Raw genomic sequence first — 23,292 nt, 5'->3', positions numbered from 1 at the left:
CCTATTAGAAGCACCAGGTCTTTTCCATGCCTTCAGATTCAAAATGTTCTTGCATCCTCTTGTAAATTCACCTATAAACAGCATATCAATCACAACAATATCTAAGGATGTGGTAAACCCATATACTTACTGTTCAAAATTCAGATATGATACGCTGCAAACGGGTGATTGATAAAGATCCTGCCGACTACACCAATTGTTGAGCAGAGGAATTTCTCTTTTAATGACCAGGCACGACCAGGTATATCAAGAAGAAAATGATTTATTTTGATTATTTTACTTTAATCAAAAAGTGTCTTGCTAATACATAGATTACCCTACCTCTGATTGGTGCACAGTTAATACATAAGCATAGAGTGGAAAAGAACAACATACATAATTCTACCTCTGATTGGTACATGGTTAATACATTAGCATATAGTAAAATATAACAAAGTCAATGATTGATTAGGTCTCATCATATAGCATGCATATTGGATGAGAGCATAGTGACTCCTAGCCTTCAACCTCACACAAACAGTTCACTTTTATAATAATTATTTGGTCTTTCAGAGTCAGGTTTTCCAGGATTTGAGATGTGTCTCTCTTTAGTGACAAGGGCCATATATCCTTGAGCCTGGGATGCAAGTTGGCCAAAGGTCATGGGCCTGCAACGTGAGGGAGAGAGAAGGAGAGAAAAGGAGGGAAAGGAAGAAAGACACACATACACACACACACATTTGCAGGCTATATTTTGACTGCTGGTTGGCATTGGGTGACTGAGCGAGATATAGATAGGGAGGCCCTGCATTCCTAGCCTGGAAGGCCTGGGATCTATTCCCACACCTGCTTCTTGAAACACCTCATGAGGGAATTTACTGAGTGTATATAGGAAGTTTCAATTCATGTGATTATACAATGAGTATGCAATAAGAAACACTCTTCCCTCCAATCCATATACAGTAGATACTGCCCACTGCCATTACGTATGAACACCAGTACACCTACTTATTCATGCAATTATCTAATCAGCCAATCTGTGGCAGCAGTGCAATGCATAAAATCATGCAGATACGGGTCAGGAGCTTTAGTTAGTGCTCACATCAGAATGGGGAACAAATGTGATCACTGATTTCGACAGTGGCATGATTGTTGGTGCCAGACTGGCTGATTTCAGTATTTCTGTAACTGCTGGGATCTTCATGCACAACAACCTCAAGAATGGTGCGGGAGAAAAAAAAAGAAAAAAACTTCCAGTGAACGACAGTTCTGCGGAAAACACCAAAACTGAATAGTTGAAGACTGGAAAAACATAGCCTGGTCTGACAAATTTTGATTTCTGCTGAGGCATACAGATCATAGGGTCGGAATTTGGCGCCAACAGCATGAATCCATGGACCAAACCTGCTTTGTGTCAACAGTCTTGGGACACTTTGGGCTCGTTAATACCAATCAATCATTGCTTTAATGCCATAGACTATTTGAGTATTGTTGCTGACCATGTGCATCCCTTCATGGCCACAATGTACCCATCTTCTAACAGCTACTTCCAGCATGACACAAAGCAAAAGTCATCTCAAACTGGTTTCATGAACAGGACAATGAATTCAGTGTTCTTCAGTGGCCTTCCCAGTCACCAGATCTGAATCCAATAGAACACCTTTGGGATGTGGTAGAATGGCAGATTGGATTGACAACATGAATGTGCAGCTGATGAATCTCCATAAATTGTGTGATGCAATCATGTCAACATGGAACAGAATATTAGTATTAGTATAGTGTTCTATACTGTAGGTAGACCAGCTTAATATGCAAATATTTAATCAGCCAATCATGTGACAGCAACGAAATGCATAAAAGCATGCAGACACGGTCAAGAGGTTCAGCTGTTTTTCAGACCGTTTTTCAGAGTTTTTGCTGGTGCCAGACAGGGTGGTTTGAGTATCTCAGAAACTGCTAATCTCCTGGGATTTTAAAGCACAAAAGCCAGTTTGCAGAGAATGGTGCGAAAAACAAAAAACTTCCAGTGAGCAGCAGTGTGGGCAAAAACGCCTTAATGAGAGAGGTCAAAGGAGAAGGGCCAGATTGGTCACAGTGGACAGGAAGGTGACAGTAATGCAAATAACCACACATTACAACAGTGGTATGCAGAAGAGCATCTCTGAACACACGCAAAGGCGTCAAAAGTGGATAGGCTACATCAGCAGAAGACCAATAAGTTAAAAAAAAGAAAAAAGAAAAACAACAAGTCTAAATACCTAATAAAGTGCTCACTGAGTGTATATAGATCTCAGTCTCAACCATACACACCAAGAACCCACAGCTATTTACACATATAAAACACAGAGCAGGGAGAGACAGAAACACCATACATGTGTTATATGTATTTGGCAGTGTGTGGAATCTGGCTCAGTTGCGTACCGACTCAACCAGTTGGCATGGCCCCAAATTGCCATGATTACAACTCAGAGCAAGCCCTGCCACAAGGTATAAAATGGCTATGGTACCATAGGTCTATTCACTGCCTGTGATCCTTCTTCCAGATATTGAAAGTAATAGTTTGTACAAGCCTGTGAAGGCCAAGAAATATAACTTCTCAGAGATCATAAGAATTTGAGTTGAACTGCACTGGGGTTGAATTGCAGTGAATTTTGTCACTGGGGGTTAAATAATTGTAGGGAATTAATAAAATAGCTTTTCAAAAAAAATTTTTAATGACACAATGTAAAAATGTAGTATTTATATGAAGCGTAAATGTTTGTCTCTATTAATATTTAGATTGTGTCCTTCATTTTTTCAACATTCAACATTTCACTTCATTGATTTTCTTGAGTTGTGGACAAAATTATGAAATCGCCAATGTAAAGTCACTTAAATTCAGTCAGTCCTTATTTTTGAGGTATATGAAGATCCTCCTATTTGTACCATTTTTTTTTAGCTACTGTGGATGTTTTCAGCATGGCATTGTGTACTCAGACATCATCTCAAACCTCAAACAAAAAATGGGCCTGAATGCTTGACTGTTATGCAACATTTCTATTGTAATGTGGTCTTTTCCAGGATGGCAGAAGGGGTCACTGAATGGTTTGATGAGTATGAGAATGATGTTAATCATATGCTATGGCCTTCGCAGATCTCAACCCAAATGAATAGTAAAGGAGCTTTTCGACAACATGTTCAACAGCACTCTCCACCACCACCATCATAAAAACACCAAATTAGGCAATATATTTTGGAATCCATCCAGTAGACTTCCAGAGACTCATAGAATGTATGCCAATGTGCAGTGTATCTGTTGTTAAACTTGGCTACAATCAATCAAATGCTGACACGGAAGATCCAAATACACTGGAGTGCTCACGGTTATATTTGTAATGGTGTTGAATTCTGAATTCTGGTGTTGAACTACTTTGCAGCCTAAATACACAGCCTGAAATTCACAGCAGGAATAATGTGCAGGATTGTCAAAAAATGTGCACAATTTCCTGTAATTCCATATGAAATTTTAGCCGGAAGAAAACCCAAGAGAAAAAGAAAGGTAACTGAATCCAGCGCCAACTGTAGTCAGGAAAACAGATCCATAAGAATTTAAAAACAAAGCAAAGTAACACCCAATCATAATATTTTGTAACGACTGATCCCTACTCTTTGTGAATTCGCATGTGTACTCTTAGAGTGTTTGACTGACCAAAACTCTTCCCGCATAGTGAGCAATGAAATGGACGCTCGCCAGTATGTATCCGCTGGTGTTTTACCAGCTCTGATTGATACATGAACCCTTTCCCACATTGAGAGCATTGGTGTGGACGCTCACCAGTATGAAATCGCTCGTGCGCTGTGAGTTTTGATGCTGAAACAAAATTCTTTCCACATTTTGAGCAGTGGTATGGGCGCTCCTCTATATGAGTTTGTTGATGTTTTCTTAAATTACCTATTTGACCAAAACACTTCCCACACTGGGAACATTGGTATGGGCGCTCCCCTGTATGAGTCCGCTGATGTGTTGTCAGGTTTGATGCACATCTGAAACGTTTTCCACATTGGGAGCATTGGTATGGAGACTCCCCTGTATGCAGTCGCTTGTGCACCGTCAAGTCTGACTGATATACAAAACTTTTGCCACACTGGGAGCAATGGTATTGACGCTCCCCTGTATGTGTTGGTAGGTGTTTTGTCAGGTCTGATTGATATATAAAACTCTTCCCACAGACTGGGCAGTTCAAGGAGTGCTCCCCTGTATGAGTCCGCTGGTGTTTTCTCAAGTTTGATGCACATCTGAAACTCTTCCCACATTGACAGCAGGGAAATGGGCGCTCCCCTGTATGAATTCGCTGGTGTATTGTCAGGTGTGATGCAGTTACAAATGTCTTCCCACAATTGGAGCAGTGGTATGGCCTTTCCCCTGCATGTGCACGCTGATGTTTTTTCAAAACTGATGCAGATATGAAACTATTTCCACATTGGGAGCAGGGGTATGGCCGCTCCCCAGTATGAATTCTCTGATGTGTTTTCAAATCTGATGCAGATGTGAAACTCTTCCCACAGTAGGAGCAAGTGTATGGCCGCTCCCCTGTATGAATCCGTGCATGTTTTTTCAAATCTGATGCAGATGTGAAACTCTTCCCACACTGGGTGCAGGGGTATGGGCGCTCACCTGTATGAATTCGCTCATGTTTTTTCAGATCTGATGCAGAAGTGAAACTCTTTCCACACTGGGAGCAGGGGTATGGACACTCCCCTGTGTGAATTCGCTGATGTGTTATCAGATTGGATGCATACCTGAAACTCTTGCCACACATGAAGCATGCGTGAGCTCCTGTAGTGCTTGTATGGGACGGGTTTGGGGTGGGGGTTGTCTTAGGGGCTGTGGGATGCTGATATGTGTCGCTGATGGAAGGCATTGTGTTTGCTGCTCCAGTTCCTCCAGAGTTCAGAATCCTGCTGTACTCTTCTGGGTGAACCTTCTCCAAGTGCCGGTGCAGGGTAGCTTCTTCTATGTGAACAAATGGGCACTGCGAGCAGGCAAAGACCTGAGATGACACCTCATCAGTTGGCCCTGAGGAGACAGTAGGTGACACAACATATTAATCTAGAGAACAGTAAAAAACTTAAACAAGCATTGAAAAATAAAGCAGAACCATAGAGATCTGAACTTCAAAAATCTGGTCAACCGGACAGGGTATGGAATTTGAAGTATAACCTTAATACAAAATGACGACCACAAAACCCAAATTAATAACACTATTAATTGAGAAAAAAAACCTATTGTATCAAAATTAGATAAGGGAGTGAGCTTAACAGTTGTCGCTAAAGACTAGCCTACAATGAAAGTATCACTTTTGTCATAAAAAAGGACCAGGGCAAAATTTGCTGTTGGATGGAGGTGTGAAACAGAGTAATAATTTTAAATCCAGCAAAGATTGTGTCGCACTGATGGCTACGGTGGTGACTTTCACTGTTGCTTTGTCAACATCACTATAGCACAACTATAAACAAAATTGAACATTATTTCATTTAGTCACCAAGTGTCACCTTCGATAATGAAATATAACTTGCATGTGGATAAAGTCACCTACTTAACCCACCTTTAAAATGGTATTGCTTTTGCTACCTCTCAAACAGTTTTGCATCCAGAATAAACAGCATTAAAGTTGGGTCACCAGTCAGAAACAATGTAGCCAAGGTCCTTAAGGAAAGACAGGAAAGAAAACGTGTTTAGAATGACTTTTTCTGGGCAAAACATTGCCACGATGGGGATACTCCAACAACCTTTTCCTCCACCATCCTCAAATTCTGTGTGTGGTACTTATTATTATAGAATTACTTGGATCTTATCGCACAATATGACAGTAATGAAAGATTGCTGGATATTGTCGGGGCAACATCGCACACTGTGGCATATACTAACTAGAGGTGCATCAATTTGGGGTGTGAATGGTTAAACGTTATAACTGATAACTGATTTGTAAACATTTACAAAAACTTGCTAACCGATAACCAATTTTGTTCTGAAGCGGAAAAGGTTAGCTTAGTTAAAAATTAATGTGCATTCACCACCAGGCATATTATTGCGGTTTACATTCTAAACTAGCAATCGACAAGCTACAGTAGTTCTAGCAAGTAATCTGGCCGTTTCAGGGGGTTTAAAATGCAAAAACCACAGGGAATTGAAAGCTACAGTTTGAGAGTTTGCTGATTGCTGCAGCTATTGGTTGACTTATCGCTCATTGTTTATGTTGTGTTTTTCTTAACCTTCACAAAAGATCTGTGTTTATTCATTGACATGCAAATTCAAACTACCGGCAATCTCAACGTAGCTTTCCACTATGCTGTATCTACATAAAAAAATTAACAAAGCAATACATCATTGGACAAATGCTGCACGCAATTTTACAATATGCTGTTTACAATCTAAACTAGCATCGACAAGCTACAGTAGTACTAGCAAGGCTTCTGCGGCCATATCAGGGGGGTAAGAATGGAAACATTGCAGGGAATTGAATGTTACAGTACTGTAGTTATCAGCAAAAAGCAAAAATTCCCTGCTTTCAGCGAAAAAATTGACCAAGTAATCTCACCACCACGACTGACCCGCGCCATATAAAATGCATTACAATTAGATAAAAATATATTTAATTGTTCAGAGACCTGTATTGGCATAAAAATAAAAGCATTAGACCAGGCAAATATTGTGTGACCACAGAATTTTGAGAGCACAACCCATCTGTAACCAATCAAGTCTATCAGCCATAGGGAAGAGGGATGAGAACATGAAGAATTATAATTGTAACCAGTGTGTTTTTAAAAATGACACATGATCGAACAGCATGCCTAGACGTAAACTACAGGGATGTACCTGCAACTGCAACCGTAAAAATAAAGTTTGAAAATGCAATTACATTTGTCAGTACTCCAGCAAAAAAGCAGGTCATAAGCAGTATTGGTTACACGGTGAACAGTTGGGATGGTACAGTTTACAAAAACTGTCAAAACCAGTCCCATATGGATGGGCCGAAACATCACAGTCACAAACAAAATGAAGTCAAATGGATAATTCTTTCAAAAATGTATACAAAACTAAAGTTGGGTCTGGCCAGAAAATGAAGTGAAAATGAAAGTGTTCATTATTGAAACCAAGTAGATGGTAAGGTAGAAAGTATCCAAAAAAACTAACAAATGCACTATATTTGTACATATGTAGGCCTTTTATTCATTTTGAAGAATATAAAGTTTCATTTTGGTAGTAAACCTTCTAACTTACCAACTACTAGGTTGAATATGCAACACTTTTGGGTCATTTTCTGGCCGAACCCAACTTTGGCAGTGTATAATTTTTTGTTTGACTTGATTTTCCTTGTGGCTGTTCATAACTAAAATATCTACTAGCCTTAGAAGTTTGGAAGTCATACACCAAGTGGTGCTGATGTAGTAAGTAGTGGTCGACCGACACATCGGCCGGCCGATTAATCGGGCCTATATGGCAACTGCTCTAGAACCACACAAATTGTAAATAGTAGTTTTGAACAGGAATAGCAGTGCAGGAATGCTGTAAAAACACATACTAATCTATTGTAACAACATTTTTGGATCATTGAAATTTGTTCATCTAGGTCTTGGTTATCAGGAGATGACAAAATATTGTAGTCCAATTAGAAATATAAAAGAAATGACAAAAACCTAGTACTGTCACTACTATTTTTCACCACCAGCTGACAATGGGAGGGCTAATGGCCTTTCTTCTAATTATGTGGTATGCGGTCCTGTCAGGTTTCTACCTCTAAGACAAAGCCTTTCCACAAAGGCATACTCAGGAAGCCATTTAGAAGACAGATACAAATACATTTTTTGATTCAGTAATTTATTGAAATCACCACACAAACTACATACAATGAAGTTGGCATTCACAAATACCTGAAAGTTTTGAGTGCCATTTTTCAAAACAGTTCCTGTTTGGCTGCAAGCACAGGGGGACATCACACTCTTTGCACTTCCACAGTGTTCTGTTTTTTCCCCAATTCCCTCCATCCTCCTGAGCATGCACGTCTTGCAAAAATGAGGTATTATTTTGAGACGTAATGAGGGTAGAATCGTTCATAAATTCAGAACAGAGTGGTAACTTACAAACGTGCATTACTGAATATTTAGATGAACACAGAGAGAAGTTGCAAAACAGCACACGTATTTACCAATATATTCGTAAGAAATACACTTGCTCTTGAAGTTGGTCTGTTTAGCAAAGTTATTTCTGCATTTTACTCGAACATAGATACAGTATGCTAATATTGATTGTGTGAGGACACCCAGTTTTAGAATACTGGCTACGCCACTACACATCACGTATGTATTATTTTGAGATGCAACGGTTAGAGTGTGGGGATATATCTGAATATGGAAACAAAGCTGGAGAAGTTGCAGTAGACACAGAAGAAATGCACTCATGACATCCAGTCATCTGCGCCATTTTGATCTGATCTTGTCGGTGTCGACCCTAGAGGGTTAAAAGATCAACGCACAACTTTCACATCTTCCTACCCTTAGCATTCAACAATTAGTTTCAGTTGTGCCAAAAGCAACTGATTTTTAATAAGTTTTTATGCAACAACATAGTTCTACAACTTTCGGTATGTCGACATTGGCTCAATGGAAAACAATATTATTATTGCCACATGGGTTTAAACGCCAGTCCCATTCTGAAAGTTACAGCCCATTATGTTATATTAATGCAGACCAATATGTAGCCTATAATGATTAAGACATGATAATGAGAAAGAAATAGTCTAACTACTAGGAAATTAAATAGTTTAACAATGATGGCAAATCTCCCTTTGTAGCATTTTCTTCTCATCTTGTTACAGAATGCAGCTATATAGATTTAGGAAGACCCTGGATCAGTACAAACTATGTTTCACACTAGTGCAAAACGGCTTCAATTCAGGCTATTTACTGAGCGAATCAATTGTTTGACTGGTAATCTGGCAAAGAAAACAGAAACTTTATGCCGATCATACGTTGAAAAGTAATGTTACTGAATACCCTACTTCTATCGCATGGCACACCACTGCCATTTAATACAACCGGTTACAGGATAAGATTACAATCTAATATTCAATTAAATTCAATTAAATAAAATTTTATTTGTATAGCGCTTTTTACAAAGGGCCTTTGTCGCAAAGCAGCTTTACAGAGAAACCGGGCCCCAAGAGTATGTCTAGGGCAACAGTGGCAAGGAAAAACTCCCTGGAAACAGGAAGAAACCTTGAGCAGAACCTGACTCAGTAGGGGAACCCATCTGCCGCTGGTTTGTAGAAACAATGGTTTTAAACAGAAAACCAGATTAAATAAAAGTACATAAATATCCAATAACTTGAAGCACAGATGTGGTTGAGGGATGGCAGGAACACCAATGGGTGGCACTGTCAGGCAAGGGGACAGGCTTGGTCCTACAGCTGAAGCTGAGCAGTGGCAGGAGGGAGTTGTACGGCTGGTCTTGGGCTGGAGCTCCGGGCCCGGAGGGGGTGTGCAGGAAAAGTTGGGCTAGTGCTCCGGGCAGGTGCCCGGATACAATATAAATTGTTACGTGCATGGAATAGTGGAATTACTCAATTGGATTCCTGGGTTTTTTATTTTCCATTTTATTAATTACAGATGGCTGGACAGAAATCAAATGCCTTATGGCAGTATTTTATTGAGCCAACACCAGAGAAGGCCAAGTGCAATATCTGCAGCCAGTTGGTGAGCATGGGAGAAAAAAAAAACCCCACCACAAACATGTGGAGTCACCTGAAGGCTCCCCCTGCCAATGAAGAAACAACTCGATCTGCCTCACAGGGATTCCAGCCTACTTTAACACAAATATTTGATACTGAAAATGGCAAAATTCGGATCTCAGGCCAAAACAAATGACACTTTAATAACAGCCACAGATACCCAGCCCTTTTACGGTTGTTTCAGATGTGGGCTTTAAGCAGTTGTTGGCTGTAACAGAACCAAGATATAGCATGAAAAGTGAAAAGTACTACTGCACAGACATGCTGGAGAGTGTGCACACAAAGGTTGTGGAGAAAATCAAAATGCTGATTGCACCAAAGAATTCTGACCCCCATCTGCCTTTAACCACAGACTGTTGGTCTGGAGAAAGGGAATCATTAATGAGTCTAACATGCAATTTAATTGACAACAACTGGGAAAGGAAACTCCTAAATATCAAGGCCATGTTTGGCTCCCATACTGGGGACGACATCAGCAAGATGTTTCTTGACATGATGGACTGTTGGAATATCAACCCAGAAAGAGTGGTGCTTGTGCTTAGAGATAGTGGGGCAAACATGGTAAAAGGCATGAGACTGGCAGAGATGCCAGACCGCAGCTGCAGTGCACACAAGGGCATCAACAGTCAGAGAGCTGTGGTGGACATTATTACGAAGTTGAAAACATGTGCAACGCACTTCAACCACTCTGTGCTAGCAAAACAGCATCTGATGGCCATTCAAGAAGACCTTGGCCTCAACCAGCATGGGATCATTCAAGCTGTTCCCACCCGCTGGAACTCCACTCTGCACATGTTGCAGAGGATGCTAGAGCAGAGGCGTGCCCAAAATGTATGCAGGAAAACATGGGAAGTTTACATGCCCAACTGCTGAACAATGGGATATCATCTCAAATTTGACACTGGGTCCTATTGAAGAAGTGACGCTTGAGATGAGAAGAGCAGAGCCCTCTGCCTCATGTATTATCCCAAACACTGCAGCACTGCAGATGCTCTTTCAGGCAGAGGGTCTCACTATCAGGGGGATCAGAAGACTGTTGCAGAGCTTGGAGAAAAGATTGGAGAGACCAAATGTTTGGTGCTGGCAACACTGCTTGATCCTCAATACAAGAGCCATGTCTTTGCAGCCGAGGACACACTGAAAAATGCGAAACAATGTCTATGAGAGAAACAAGCCCTTGCCTCTGAATAACAAGCCATGAGGTCAAATTAATTAATAAGTATATTGTCCTCTTAGATGGGCTTGTTCTGGCCATAGATGAGCCACCCTGCTCTCTGAATATCGGCATCAGCATTGGCCATTAAGAAACCCATATCGGTATGTAGATGGAGATGGAGATGGAGATGGAGATGACTTCCCAGCTTTCACAATTATTCATCAACAAATATGACCTCTGTTGTTGGAAGCAGAAGTTAAAAAAGTATTATTTTTAGAGGTATTCAATAAGATAGCAGGATTACCTCCTCAGACATTCATGTTTAGTGTCATTTAAAAGAGACTAAAACCATGAATCTTTTCACAATAATATAATGGTGCTTAGCCCGGCTTTCAACAATATATGGTCAAATTAATTAATAAGTATACTGTCCTCTTAGATTGTTCTGTTCTGGCCATAGATGAGCCACCCTGCTCTCTAAATATTGGCATCAGCATTGGCCATTAAGAAACCCATATCGGTAGTATGCAATGAAATATTGAAAAGAAATGCCCATTATTGAATGACCACAACTTTTTTCTGAGCAGTATTATAATCGAAAAATCAGAAAGTACACAAAATTGTGTCAGACTTCATATCTTCAAGTTTTTCCACTTGCGAGTGACCTTTTAGGTACAAAATAAATTGCATCGTACATAAATTGCTGATGGCATTTCAGTTGTCCTTTTCTGACACTCTAAAATGCTAAGGATACCGAGTACTGCTGGTTGCTAGCTTACTATAATAATGAGTTAAAGGTACAATAGGTAAGATTTTTGTGTTAAAACATTGTTACAAGACCATTCTAAATCCCTTCCTATCATTGAGAAAGCCTCACTGAGATGTTGACTCGCCTGTGTTTATAGTCCTTAAATTCAGATTTCAAAATATACAGTTGACGGTCCGACACTCTGTACCAAAACATTGTATAACGGTACAATAATTCAAGTTCATTGGTTGAAAAGTGGTTCTAATTGCCACAGCCAGCGTCAACGTCAGCACATTCACAGAGAAAGGGGAGGGATAAACATAGTGGTTTTTGTGTTTGGTGTTTGTTGGTGCTATTCCTCTTGACCGTTAGAAGTCCGAAATGACTTATTGCACCTTTAAGAGACAATGCCTGGCACTGTTTCTTAAGATTTTAGTCACAGAACTCACACAACTGGTATGGCAACCATACCAGCTTTGTTCCCTTTGTATCAGCACCAAATCAATATTTTAGGTGAAAAAAATTACCTGGAATGACTCAGTGGAACTGAAAATTTACTATCGCCCCCCCCCCCCCCCCATTTTTTCAAAATTGCATAATTAAAATTACATATACCCAACCAAGTCAGGCAGGTTGCGGTAGAGTGCCGATGCACTGTTCTAGCACCGGACGTACCAAATGTGACTCAACTCTGGCCCATATACGGCTACCAGATTTCCCAATGTTTTGTGCTTGGAGTTGAGTTGGGCCGATCTTAGCTGACAATCATCTCCATTTTCTCTAATAAGCACTCAGGCCTTTTTTGGGCAATGTGTGGCAAACCAGATTTGGCAGAGTTGTGGACATATAAATAGTAATATTACTACTACTACTACTGCTGCTACCACGGGACGGTGGTACTGACTTTGACGCTCAGGTGGAAAGAGCAGTAGTCTGTTTAGGGTCCTCGCATGGGCCGCCAAATAACGTAGGGATTTTACTCTCTACGAAACCGTGGCGCCAATTAATGTTATGTAGCAGTATAACTGCAAAAAGTAATCAGTCTCAGAATTAATAATTAAAATAACCAATATCAATGATTAAACATACTGATAAACTGAAGGTTGGAAGTTCTTTGAAAGACTGCTCATGTCTATGTGATGCCAAAACAGACACCGGGTTGAATAAAATATATTAATTAAACAAATGTACAAACACAGAACAGATGAACTAATGGGAAGTTAGTAGGGTAAGGTATGTTAGGAATGTGTGCATGTGCGCACGTTTTCCCTTGAACAAAGGAAAGGTAAGGGTGGCTAGCTTGGGTAGTTAGCTTGGGTTGTGTGGGAGTGTTAGTGTTAGCTGTGAAAAAGAGAGGCTATTGCATAGCTTACTCTATGCATACGCGAATGGCGGCGAGTCTATTCACGTGACCAACTAACAGAATGCATTCCAACGTTAATACAAAGCAAATATAAAAAACAGTTTCACAGTATCAGTTAAGACGAAGCTAAACACTGGCTATGCCTGAATGTTTGTTGTTGAGTCTTACTGAGTCCATACGCATTGCTGGGTCCAAAAGACGTCCTCTTACTGAGTGCAACAACCAAGGCCTCTTTGTGAAACAATTATTCTAATTTGTTAACCAAATATTTTGCTAATTATTGGTAAATCTCACTATATTTGTGTACGGTTTATATTTATACATTTTTTTTGAAGACAATAATAACCCCATAATGGCGCCTACCTGTATGTTTTTTTGTAGTTCTTAGCTCTGATCATTTGCTAAAAATCACCGCTCGCCTATTGAACAGATTGAACTTTCAACTTACAGCTAAAATGGAGGACTGTGCCTCCTTACACATCCTGGTGTTCTTGTCAACCATTGCAGGTCATTGTGATGTGGGGAGGAGGTGAACGCAAACAGAGAGGGGGTTTTGGTGAAGATAGTTTGATTCACAGCTTAGGGGAAAACAGTTGATGGTTGTCAGTGACTTAGAGGCAAGATTCCCGCACGTGGTAAGACACGGTCATCATTAGCACCAGAGGATTTTGATTTGCTTGGTTTTTCTTTTGTTTCTTTTTTCTTAAAAAAAAATTAAACTACCCTTGAAAGCACAAAGAGAGTACACCGCCACAGAAGGCAGGACGATTGGGCTGGTCCTGGTAAGAATAAGGGGGCCATCTTCCAACTGAGGTGAGTCACCTGTGGAAATGGTGGATGTTTCCCGTGCCCTTTTGGTTTTTTTCCTTTTTCTATTAGGTCCACAGCACACACCTTAGGTTCGGAATCTAATGAGTCTAACTGGGAGCATTACAGTTTGGCCAGCACCTTATAGGCTTAATTTGATCAATACGTTTCCCAGCAGCTAGAGGGATTCGTAACAGGGTCCAAGATAACAAATGAGCCTCAAACCATCATGTTGCTGGCAGATATGCAGTAGATACTACACAAATATTTCTCCTGACGAATTTTCCTCCTGAAAATATTCAGGAGAAACAACCCTTGATGTATCTACTGTATATCTAGGTTTGAGGCTTGTTTGGTAACCTGGACCCTTGATGACTTAATGCTCTGATGATATTGATCGGTCACAGACAACATGACATGCAAACGCAATCAAATACAAAGCATTACTCTTATTTGACATTATGTTAATTTGTCTCAAACATTGAAATTAGGGACTACACATAAAAAGTGCTGTAATTACTAGGCTACATGGTGAAACCAAAATGTATAAAAATACCCTTTAATAAAGCTCTGAGTCTGTGTTTTGATCAGAAACAATCAGAAACACCGCAAAAGGGCAACGTGATTCCAAACTTTTGACTGGGGCTGTAGCTCATTAATGTACTGTAGCTAATGCTCTACTAAATTGCATTAGCATAACATTTGTTAAGCTGGCATAACAGTGTAAGATATTTCACCCCTTCCAAAAATCAGACAATATGAACAGTTATGTCTGATTTGCCAAGTGTATATGGAGAGTAGCTAGGTCTAACTAGAGTTCTTAAATCGTCTCCAAAGCTGTATCGCCCCCACTATTGCCGAGTCGTTTCAATTGGCTGAGGGGGAAAAAAAGCCATTCTTTACACATCTACATAGAAAATGGTTATTCTGGACTTTTTCATATTCCATTACGATAATGAAGACTTGTAGAGATGCAGAACAACTGTAATGGCTTTTCAATTCCATGTCTGAAAGCGGTTCAGTCCAGCCGACGGGTGTTCTCAGTTTATGTGCGTTTATTTACAATCATAGCAGAAACAAACAAAATCATATTAAATCAGGAGTAGCTAATCAAAGCACAACAGGATCCCACAGGTAATTCCACATACGGTCAAAGACACGCTCCATGAATACCGTCCATACACTTTACACAATAGGCTTTTCCCTGCCGCTTTACCGAGCCAACTGCTACTCTCACCTGAATGCACATCTCAGTCACGGTCAAATGGCCAGGCAAAAAGGAACAAAAACATAAGCATCAATTAACAGTATTCATGAAGCTTAAAAACAGGTCCAACAACAACTCTGATAGTCTTTTATGTTCATGTTCTTTTCATGGATAAAAGGAACAGTTATCAGTATCGTAGGCCAATTGCCCAGTTGAAAATGGACTTGGTAGGCAAGAAAAATTCTATTTGGTATTGTCCTAAAATTTATTTTCAAAATAAACCGAAGTGTCATCATGAACGGGTAAGGAACATAGCCTCATTTTATCATTTTCCATATTGATCTAAATGAACATATGAAAAGAGCTCTACTGTATACGGCGAAACACCTTTGGAGCGGCAAGCCACACGCTCCACGTGTGCTGGCCAATCTCGGCTTTGGCAGGACTAATGCCTGCATCAAGGTCCGTTGCTTTAGCTGTGCGCCACCACGGAAGCTTTTAATCGCTTGTTACCACAGGAGACTACTGTCAGTGCCTCACGGTAGTTTTCACACTTTTAGCTTAGCTTATTGTTACTGTATATCGCCTCAACATATTGAGCAAGATTGGCACCATAACAAGTTCAAGTTAGTTGCTAAGCACACTAAGCACGCTCAGTATCTAACATTATCTTAAACCCATGGCGATCTCTCAGGGGGGATTTAATTCTCTTAGGCAATGTCAATATACATATCAAACTGTTGTGATGTGAAATAAATATGCTGCCTAACTTTTTCTATTGCTGTAATACGTTCATTAAAATCATTGAACCTGTAAGCACTCATGCATCACAGTTGCTAATCATTCATGGTTTTATGCACGGATGTAAAAAGGGGAAACCCAAAAAACAGGCAACACCCATGGCTAAATCCAAGAGTAGACATTCAGAACTATTTCTTGTTTAACCAATCAACCACAGGACATATCTGGGCAACAAGACAGTCACATGTTCCAATACTTTTACTCACATAAAAATTGGGTGGTTTGGTACAAAAGGCGATATGTACTAAGCTGATAAAAAATACCAGGAAATAAAAGCTGAAATTCGGATCTGTCATCTCATGTACATCTTTTGACCTCAAACTTAACTATCTTCAGTGTATAGTAAAAACTAAATAATTGACCTTGCTGTTCCAATACCTTTTGTAGGAGCCTAAATGCAGTTTATTTAAGTTAAAATGATTTACTTTACAATAAGATAAATATGATTTATAATTTCTTGATATAAAAATGTTAAAATGCATTGATTTGCGCTGTAAGGTTAAGACGGGAGTTTAATATAATCCTGATGCCCACTGTTAAGTGCTTTTATTTTGATATGTGGGGTGAAATAGGGAAAAACAGATGGAAGATTGGGGCGAAATAGTTTTTTGACCTCGCTCTCGCGTTCTCTCGCTCTCTTTACAACCTTGAATTCTGTATTTTGTGGATAACCTTTTTTATTTTTGTAATGATTGCTTCAAGAATTTTCAAGTAAACAGTTAAATGCAAGAAGTGGACTCGTGGAATATTTTTCAAGTGTTCTGTGGATTGAGGGAATATATTGAGCGTCAAGTTAAAGCTTCAATTGGAATTTAGGAAACTACACCTTTGGAAGTGAATGTTGGCGTACACAATCCATAAGTCCATTAGAATATATTGAATCAAATAAATACCCTTTTTAAAACATTTAAATGAAGCAGAATTCATTTTGAGTTGGGGGTCACACACTACTGTCATGCTACTAGCTCAGCTTTGTTAAAATGGGATAACTTTGAAAAGCTAGATGACACCGATGTAAGGTTTATGACATGTGGGGCAAAATTTGTTTATAATGGCGGCACGTTCGCAACATTGTCCTATTTAAAACAGCATCCAACTGTTGCTGCCGCATCAACACACAAAGAAGCACCCCGCCAAACAACATCGGGAGATTCCTACAGTAGGCTAAAGTGTGACCCTGGTGGTTAAAGATGTGCTTCCCATTAGTACAGTTGAGGGAAGTCACCCAACGGCAGTCTGTTTCTCCTGTCAATGGATACTGTTATTAAATTTGTTATTGGTACTGTTATTTAATGATTTTGTAATCTTGCAAATATTATTTACCACACTGCACCATTATTGTTTGGTAAAATTGCATTTCACCAAACCTAGCCTAATTTGTTGACAGTAAACTTTACGGTCATTTATGTATTACTTTTGTTAATTGCAGTATAGCAGTAACAATGTACATACTAATAGAATGCTATCAGGCCCTGCAACACTAATGACACTCACGCTCACGACTATTGTCTGTTCTGGCTCCACGGTGGTGGAACGAACTCCCCGATGAGGTCAGAACTGTAGAATCTCTCCGCACCTTCAAGCGCAAACTGAAGACGCACCTCTTCAAGCAGCACCTCTCCCCATCCCTCCCTACCTCCCTGTGAACCTTAATTGTTGTCTTTGTGATTTACGTAGTGTTTCGGTATTTTTAGTTGGCTAGGTAAGCAGTATTTGGATAGTTAACTTTGGTCACTTTTGCTTTGTTGTTTGTTTATTTGTTGATTTAAAAAAATAAAAATAAAATAAAATAAAATAGGCCCTGGTCCTTATCTTTGTTGTACGGGTAGCAATTGAAATTGTACTTCCCTCTAGGGTCTTTCCCCCCTGGTTATGGGTATGCACTTTGTTGTACGTCGCTCTGGATAATAGTGTCTGCCAAATGCCAATAATGTAATGTAATTCACAGGTTTGGCTTGCCTATCACTTCATAGTTATTGGTAAGAAGATTTTAACATAATATCTGAGATTATCAGGGTCCCTGTTAGGTTAGTGAATTCAGTAAGATATGGGGTCCACTCCGCTCAATAAACATACGGTAAAAAAAAAGAAATGAATGCAGTGAATAAATCAGGAATCAATACAGTGTATGGTTGATTCCTGCTTTTTGAAAAATTTGATTTTCTTCACTGACAGATATTGTGATGCATGGACATATAGCAAAATCGCCAGAATTGTGATACGATCATATGTGGGCAGCGTATCGTGATTGTATCGTAACGTTACTCTGTGGTTACCATCCCTAAGTTTCTTTGAGAATGAGTTGGCAACACTGGCTTAATTTCTGGAAGATTACCAATAAAAAAATGTCCACAACAGGACATTCTGCCTTTTTGAACTCCCTAAGCCAATCCACTAATGTGTTGTTGAACATAACACACAAGGCAAAGTTTCTTTTCAGTTTGTCCTGAGTGCGGATTTTCATATATCATCTTAAATAAGGTCAGTAAATGTTCTGTATGTTGAAAATTACAACTGACTTTTGAAAAGAAATTTTGCTGAGAAAACATCTGCACAGGGCAAAATAAATTACCATTTTAACCATCTTTAAAATTTATAATTTTATAATTAATATACAATTGTGGAAAATACCTTCATTATGATTCCAGGCGGTTGTGCCAAAGGGTTCAGTGCTATCCAAGAGGCAATTCTTCATCATCCTCTCCGATTGAGTGGTTTCATCGGTCTCACTCTCTTCATTGCTCTCTTTTTCTTCTTTCACACATAGTTGTATTACCTCTCCATCTTCCATACCATCCTCACTCTTTATTTCCTCACTCTCAATTTCCCTACTTAAACCATCTTCATGTTCCTCTTCCTCCTCCTCCTTTATGTTGGAAAGTATGTCTCTCTCCTCCCTGGTCAACCCATATGCAGTTATACACTCAAACCGCTCCTCTTCACTCTGAGATCTCTGCTCCACCCCTGTGTAATCCATATTGTCCATTAGATTATCTGGATAGGTGAAATTTATAAAGCTCCTGAGAGAGAGAGGGGGAAAAAAGTATCTTTAAAATATATCTTTTAAGATAAAACTTGTCTCAAAACTTTCCCCGTTTTTGTATTTAATTCTGACAACAATCACTCCTACAGACAAACTTTTAAGATAGACCTACTGGACATTTCTTTTCTACCATAAACTTCTCTACTTCTTTTATGTACAAATGTACAAATGTGAGCACCATTCTATTAAGTTCGTAAATTAATCAAGCTACTTATTAGGTCTGGGTATGGGCAAGTACTTTGCAATAAGATTTCTATCACAATGCACATACGACAGCCAGCAAATTATGATTCACAGTGACAGCCAGTGAATTATGACGGACACTCTGTACCAAAACATTGTATAGCTGTACAATAATTGCCACAGCCCATGGTGTGGGAGGGGTTTCAATGGTCAATGGTCATTCAAAGACCAAGAACTGGACTGGAAATAATTTTATTTTATATGAATACTCAAATTCAGAAGTTGACTGTAATTCAAGTACAGTAAAACAGTGAACTTCTACATGGCTATAGATTACAAAGTTTATTTTTTTATAGAGAATTTATATACATACCCCTGCAAAAGTATTGGAACAGCAATTCCTTTCTTTTTGTATTAAATGGAATGCATTTGGGGTTGATATAAAAAGATGAACACAAGACACAAGTTCAGAATTTCAGCTTTTATTTCCTGGTATTTACATGTGTTAAATTGCTTCGAAGTCCTGCATAGTCTGCCTTTAAGAGTAAGCCTTTACATTTTTTTTATTATTATTATACATTTTGTAATATGTACATATGAAAGAAATCTTCAATTTACATTTTAGCATGTCTTAATATATGCTGTTTATTTCTCACTTGACTTCAAGGTAAACCAAACTTTTGACTTCAGTGACTCTTCAGTAACCACTTGAGGAATTTCTGGCTTTTTTAATCTTAAGTGAAACCAGACTTCTTTGAATTGAATAATTCAGGATTCTTTCATTTACAGATATTACAAAACAAAAGGGCCCAGCACACACAGAATGGAACTGTCTTTGACTTTCTGATTACTAGATTGTCATTTATATTTTGTCTAGTTTATAATTACCTTTACTGGATTGGAGAATCCCTTTAATTTGGCCTTAAATAGGCTAAGAAATGACTCATCGACTGATCTCGTAAACATTTTCTATCATTATGTCAACAAACATAGTTTAATACCCTGAAATTCAGCCATTTTGGTGCCTTTTTGGTGTGCCGCCACAAGATTGCATTGGCTCCATCAGGACACCGCACTGGAATTTTCTTCTTTGATTACAATTATCCTGCTGTTTCTAAAATAAACGAAACATTTCCCCCTGAACAATGTAAAACTAAAAGCTTGCATGCTTTCAATCGTACGTTTATTGAGGAACATGCCGATGGCCGAAGATGCATATTGCGCTGGAGCCATTCTGGGAATATGGCAAATGTCTATTGAATAGGCAAAAACGAAAAGTAACTTGCATGAAAACCAAGAAACATGGCGTAGCTAACGGTATTGTTCTCGGGTTCAACAGTACTGCAACGTAGTTAGACATAAACTCAATGTTTTCACGACACGTCATCGGGACTAGCTGGCTACGTTGTTTACTTTGTCCTCTTGTCTATATCATATAGTATATGTAATAGCTAAGGTTAGCTATTCTAACGGTTTTGACACAGCCGATTAAGTAGCTCTGAAACCAGGTGGCAACGTTAAAGCGTGGCAATCTAAATGATTAGCCACAAGTAAAATATTAGTGAGTTTCGTTCGATATGAGGAAATAGCTTTGTACTTATATGTTTTAATCACGACGTTGACAGGGAAACGTTACCTTGGCAGTAGTCGAAAACGTTCTTGTATAGCAGCTTGTGTTGAGCCCACTGAAGTACTGATTCCGCCTGTGCGTTCTTCTTCTTATTTTTGGCGTGTAATGGCTGTTGCTCAGCAACAGAAAGGTGACCGCCACCTACTGCAATGGAGTGCGGAGCGGGATTATTAACAGATTCCACTTCTGGGCGTGAGCCTTTTTTTATGTCTGTGCTGTATCTGAAAACCATGTGTCCAATATACTGAACTCATACGCTCGATGATCCAACAGAAGGAGGAGGAGGGCAAGAGGACATGTGGATTGGCTACAACAGTGGATAGCTGGGTTTGCGAGAGATTAGCCTTGATTAATCAAGTGGCTGGCCAGCATTCGGTACCAATAGCTAGCAATTTGATTTCAGTCTGCCCTAGACTGCCTGGAAGGAGCACAATTCTGTAACATAAGCATGCATACTAACAAACGCATCAATTAATTGTCACTTGTATTTTTATCAGACATCTTAAAGGTACAATAGGTAAGATTTGTGTGTTAAAACATTGTTACAAGAACATTGTAAATCCCTTTGTGTCACTGACATGCTGACTCACCCTCTACCTTTATAGTCCTTAAATTCAGGTTTTAAATTATACAGTTGATGGACCGACACTCTGTACCAAAACATTGTATAGCTGTACAATAATTGCCACAGCCCATGGTGTAGGGGGGTTTCAACGTCAGAGTGTTCACAGAGGAGGGATAAACAGTGTTGTGGTTTGAGGGTATTTGTTGCTGCAATTCCTCTCTTGACCGTTAGAAGTTACCTATTGTACCTTTAACTTCCTTTAACATTTCCAATTAATTCTCTATGGTAAATCTTAACACTACGGATATAACGTGGCCACACGTTGATATTGTGGCACTGTTCCTACCTCAATAAATAACACTGTCTCGACAAATTCATATGGAATATTCATGAACTGTTAACATGGTCGCCAACGTACATTTCAGTAAGTCTTTCTATATAATTATTTAACTATTAACAAGTTCCTATTCATGAATTTCCATCACCTGACCAAACTTTTTTTGTTGCTATTTCGTTGCTTTATTGATGACCACATGATGACTGCTTACCAGCAGTAGGTACACTGTTAAAACTTGTCTTGTAAAAAAACAGTAAACAACTAGCAGCAGGGTTGCCATTATGTTACTGTAAAATTAACATTTTCATACTGTCACTGAAATTTACGGTTTTGTACTGTTAATGAAAAATACAGTATGAACTGTTTTTTAAATTACTTTTCCTGTTAAAAGAAAACAGTAAACAACTGGCAGCAGGGTTGCCATTATGTTACTGTAAAATTAAATTTTTTTACTGTCACTAAAATTTACGGTTTTGTCCTGTTCATGAAAAATACAGTCTGAACCGTTTTTTTAATTACTTTCACAGTATTTTACAATTAACTGACTATTTAGTTTGTATTTTTTACATACATTTTAATAAACCTTTTTTTATTTTTAACCTGAAGTAATACTGACTTAGCAGGTTATACACATAGGAATAGTCACACTACATACGATTAAAGGCACTTTTAATAAGGAAAAGGCTATCATAGACCTCACTGGTTGTCAATCTTCACAAAATCTCTGTCCAAAGCTGGATACAAGCACAGAATGCAAACCATAACAAAATGTTCTTTGTGAATGAAGAACAGAGCTAATTCACTGATTTTTCAATAATGTGAAAAAAACCCACAGCTTCTTATTGCACTTTTTATTTTAATATAAAGTCGAAAACTTCACATGCAGAACAATTGCATGTTAAACAAGTGGTAACACAAACCTGAGACAGAGCCTTCTCTCTCAAAATGCCTTTAGCTTTTTGCTGAAAATAGTGCAATAAAAGTACAAGGCACTTAGGCTCAGAAATATTGACATGATCAGCTACTGTATATCACCTTTTTTGATTAACAATATATTGAAAAATATGAAACAGTGTTTAGAAAACTAAACCAGGTGACCAGAACAGAACAGTTCAGTTGAAGAAACCACATCATTTGCTGTTAAGCAGCTTTTAACCAGGGGACTGTTCCACAAAGCAGGATTAGAAAGTTAGCCAGATACAGTAAGTGTGAAAAGATTACATTATCGTGATAGGGTTTTGAATCTGTAAAGCAAAATTTGAATTAGCTATTTGAATATAGCAATTGAAATTGTACTTCCCTCTAGGGTCTTTCAGCGCACTTACCCCTGGTTATGGGTATGCGCTCTGGATAAGAGTGTCTGCCAAATGCCACTAATGTAATGTAATGTAATGAATATGTTCATGCTAACAAACCAAATTTCAGAAGTTATAGCATTTTTAAAGTCATCTGGCAAACTTACAAACCTTGCTTTGTGGAGTACCCACAGTTAAAGACAGTTCAGCTACATCATAGAATTACAACAAAACTCTCAGATATGATCTTGCCCTATATCATGTAACATCTGAATATAATAAATATATTGCCCAGCCCTAAGGCATATCAGTGGTAAAAAAAGAACATTAAATAAAAAAATGTTTTGTCAATATAATGCTGTCTATCAAAAACAGTTAAAATAAAAATACAAATATAATGAACACCACCAG

The 23,292-nt window shown here is 38.9% G+C and overlaps 1 protein-coding gene across 1 annotated transcript; it reads right to left on the bottom strand.

Moving 5' to 3' along the window:
* Nucleotides 1–246: 246 nt before the first annotated feature.
* On the bottom strand, nt 247–20,761 carry LOC133126199 (zinc finger protein 345-like). Its single transcript, XM_061238148.1, has 3 exons — nt 20,691–20,761; nt 18,460–18,848; nt 247–5,035 (listed from the first exon to the last, which is right to left on the bottom strand). Exons 2-3 carry the CDS (start codon nt 18,812–18,814, stop codon nt 3,621–3,623), a joined length of 1,770 nt encoding a protein of 589 aa, XP_061094132.1. The 5' UTR covers nt 18,815–18,848; nt 20,691–20,761; the 3' UTR covers nt 247–3,620.
* Between the last annotated feature and the right edge of the window lie 2,531 nt (nt 20,762–23,292).

This window comes from Conger conger, chromosome 4 (genome assembly GCF_963514075.1).
Source record: "Conger conger chromosome 4, fConCon1.1, whole genome shotgun sequence".
In the NCBI taxonomy this organism is placed as follows: Eukaryota; Metazoa; Chordata; class Actinopteri; order Anguilliformes; family Congridae; genus Conger; species Conger conger.
This window is presented reverse-complemented; position numbering and strand designations above follow the sequence as displayed.

Excerpts from the sequence above, each read along its gene's own strand:
- LOC133126199 (XM_061238148.1), bottom strand. The coding sequence starts at position 18,814 with ATGGACAATATGGATTACACAGGGGTGGAGCAGAGATCTCAGAGTGAA. Across the intron at positions 5,036-18,459 it reads CGCCTGGAATCATAATGAAG|GGCCAACTGATGAGGTGTCA; the intron begins GTATTTTCCACA and ends CTGTCTCCTCAG.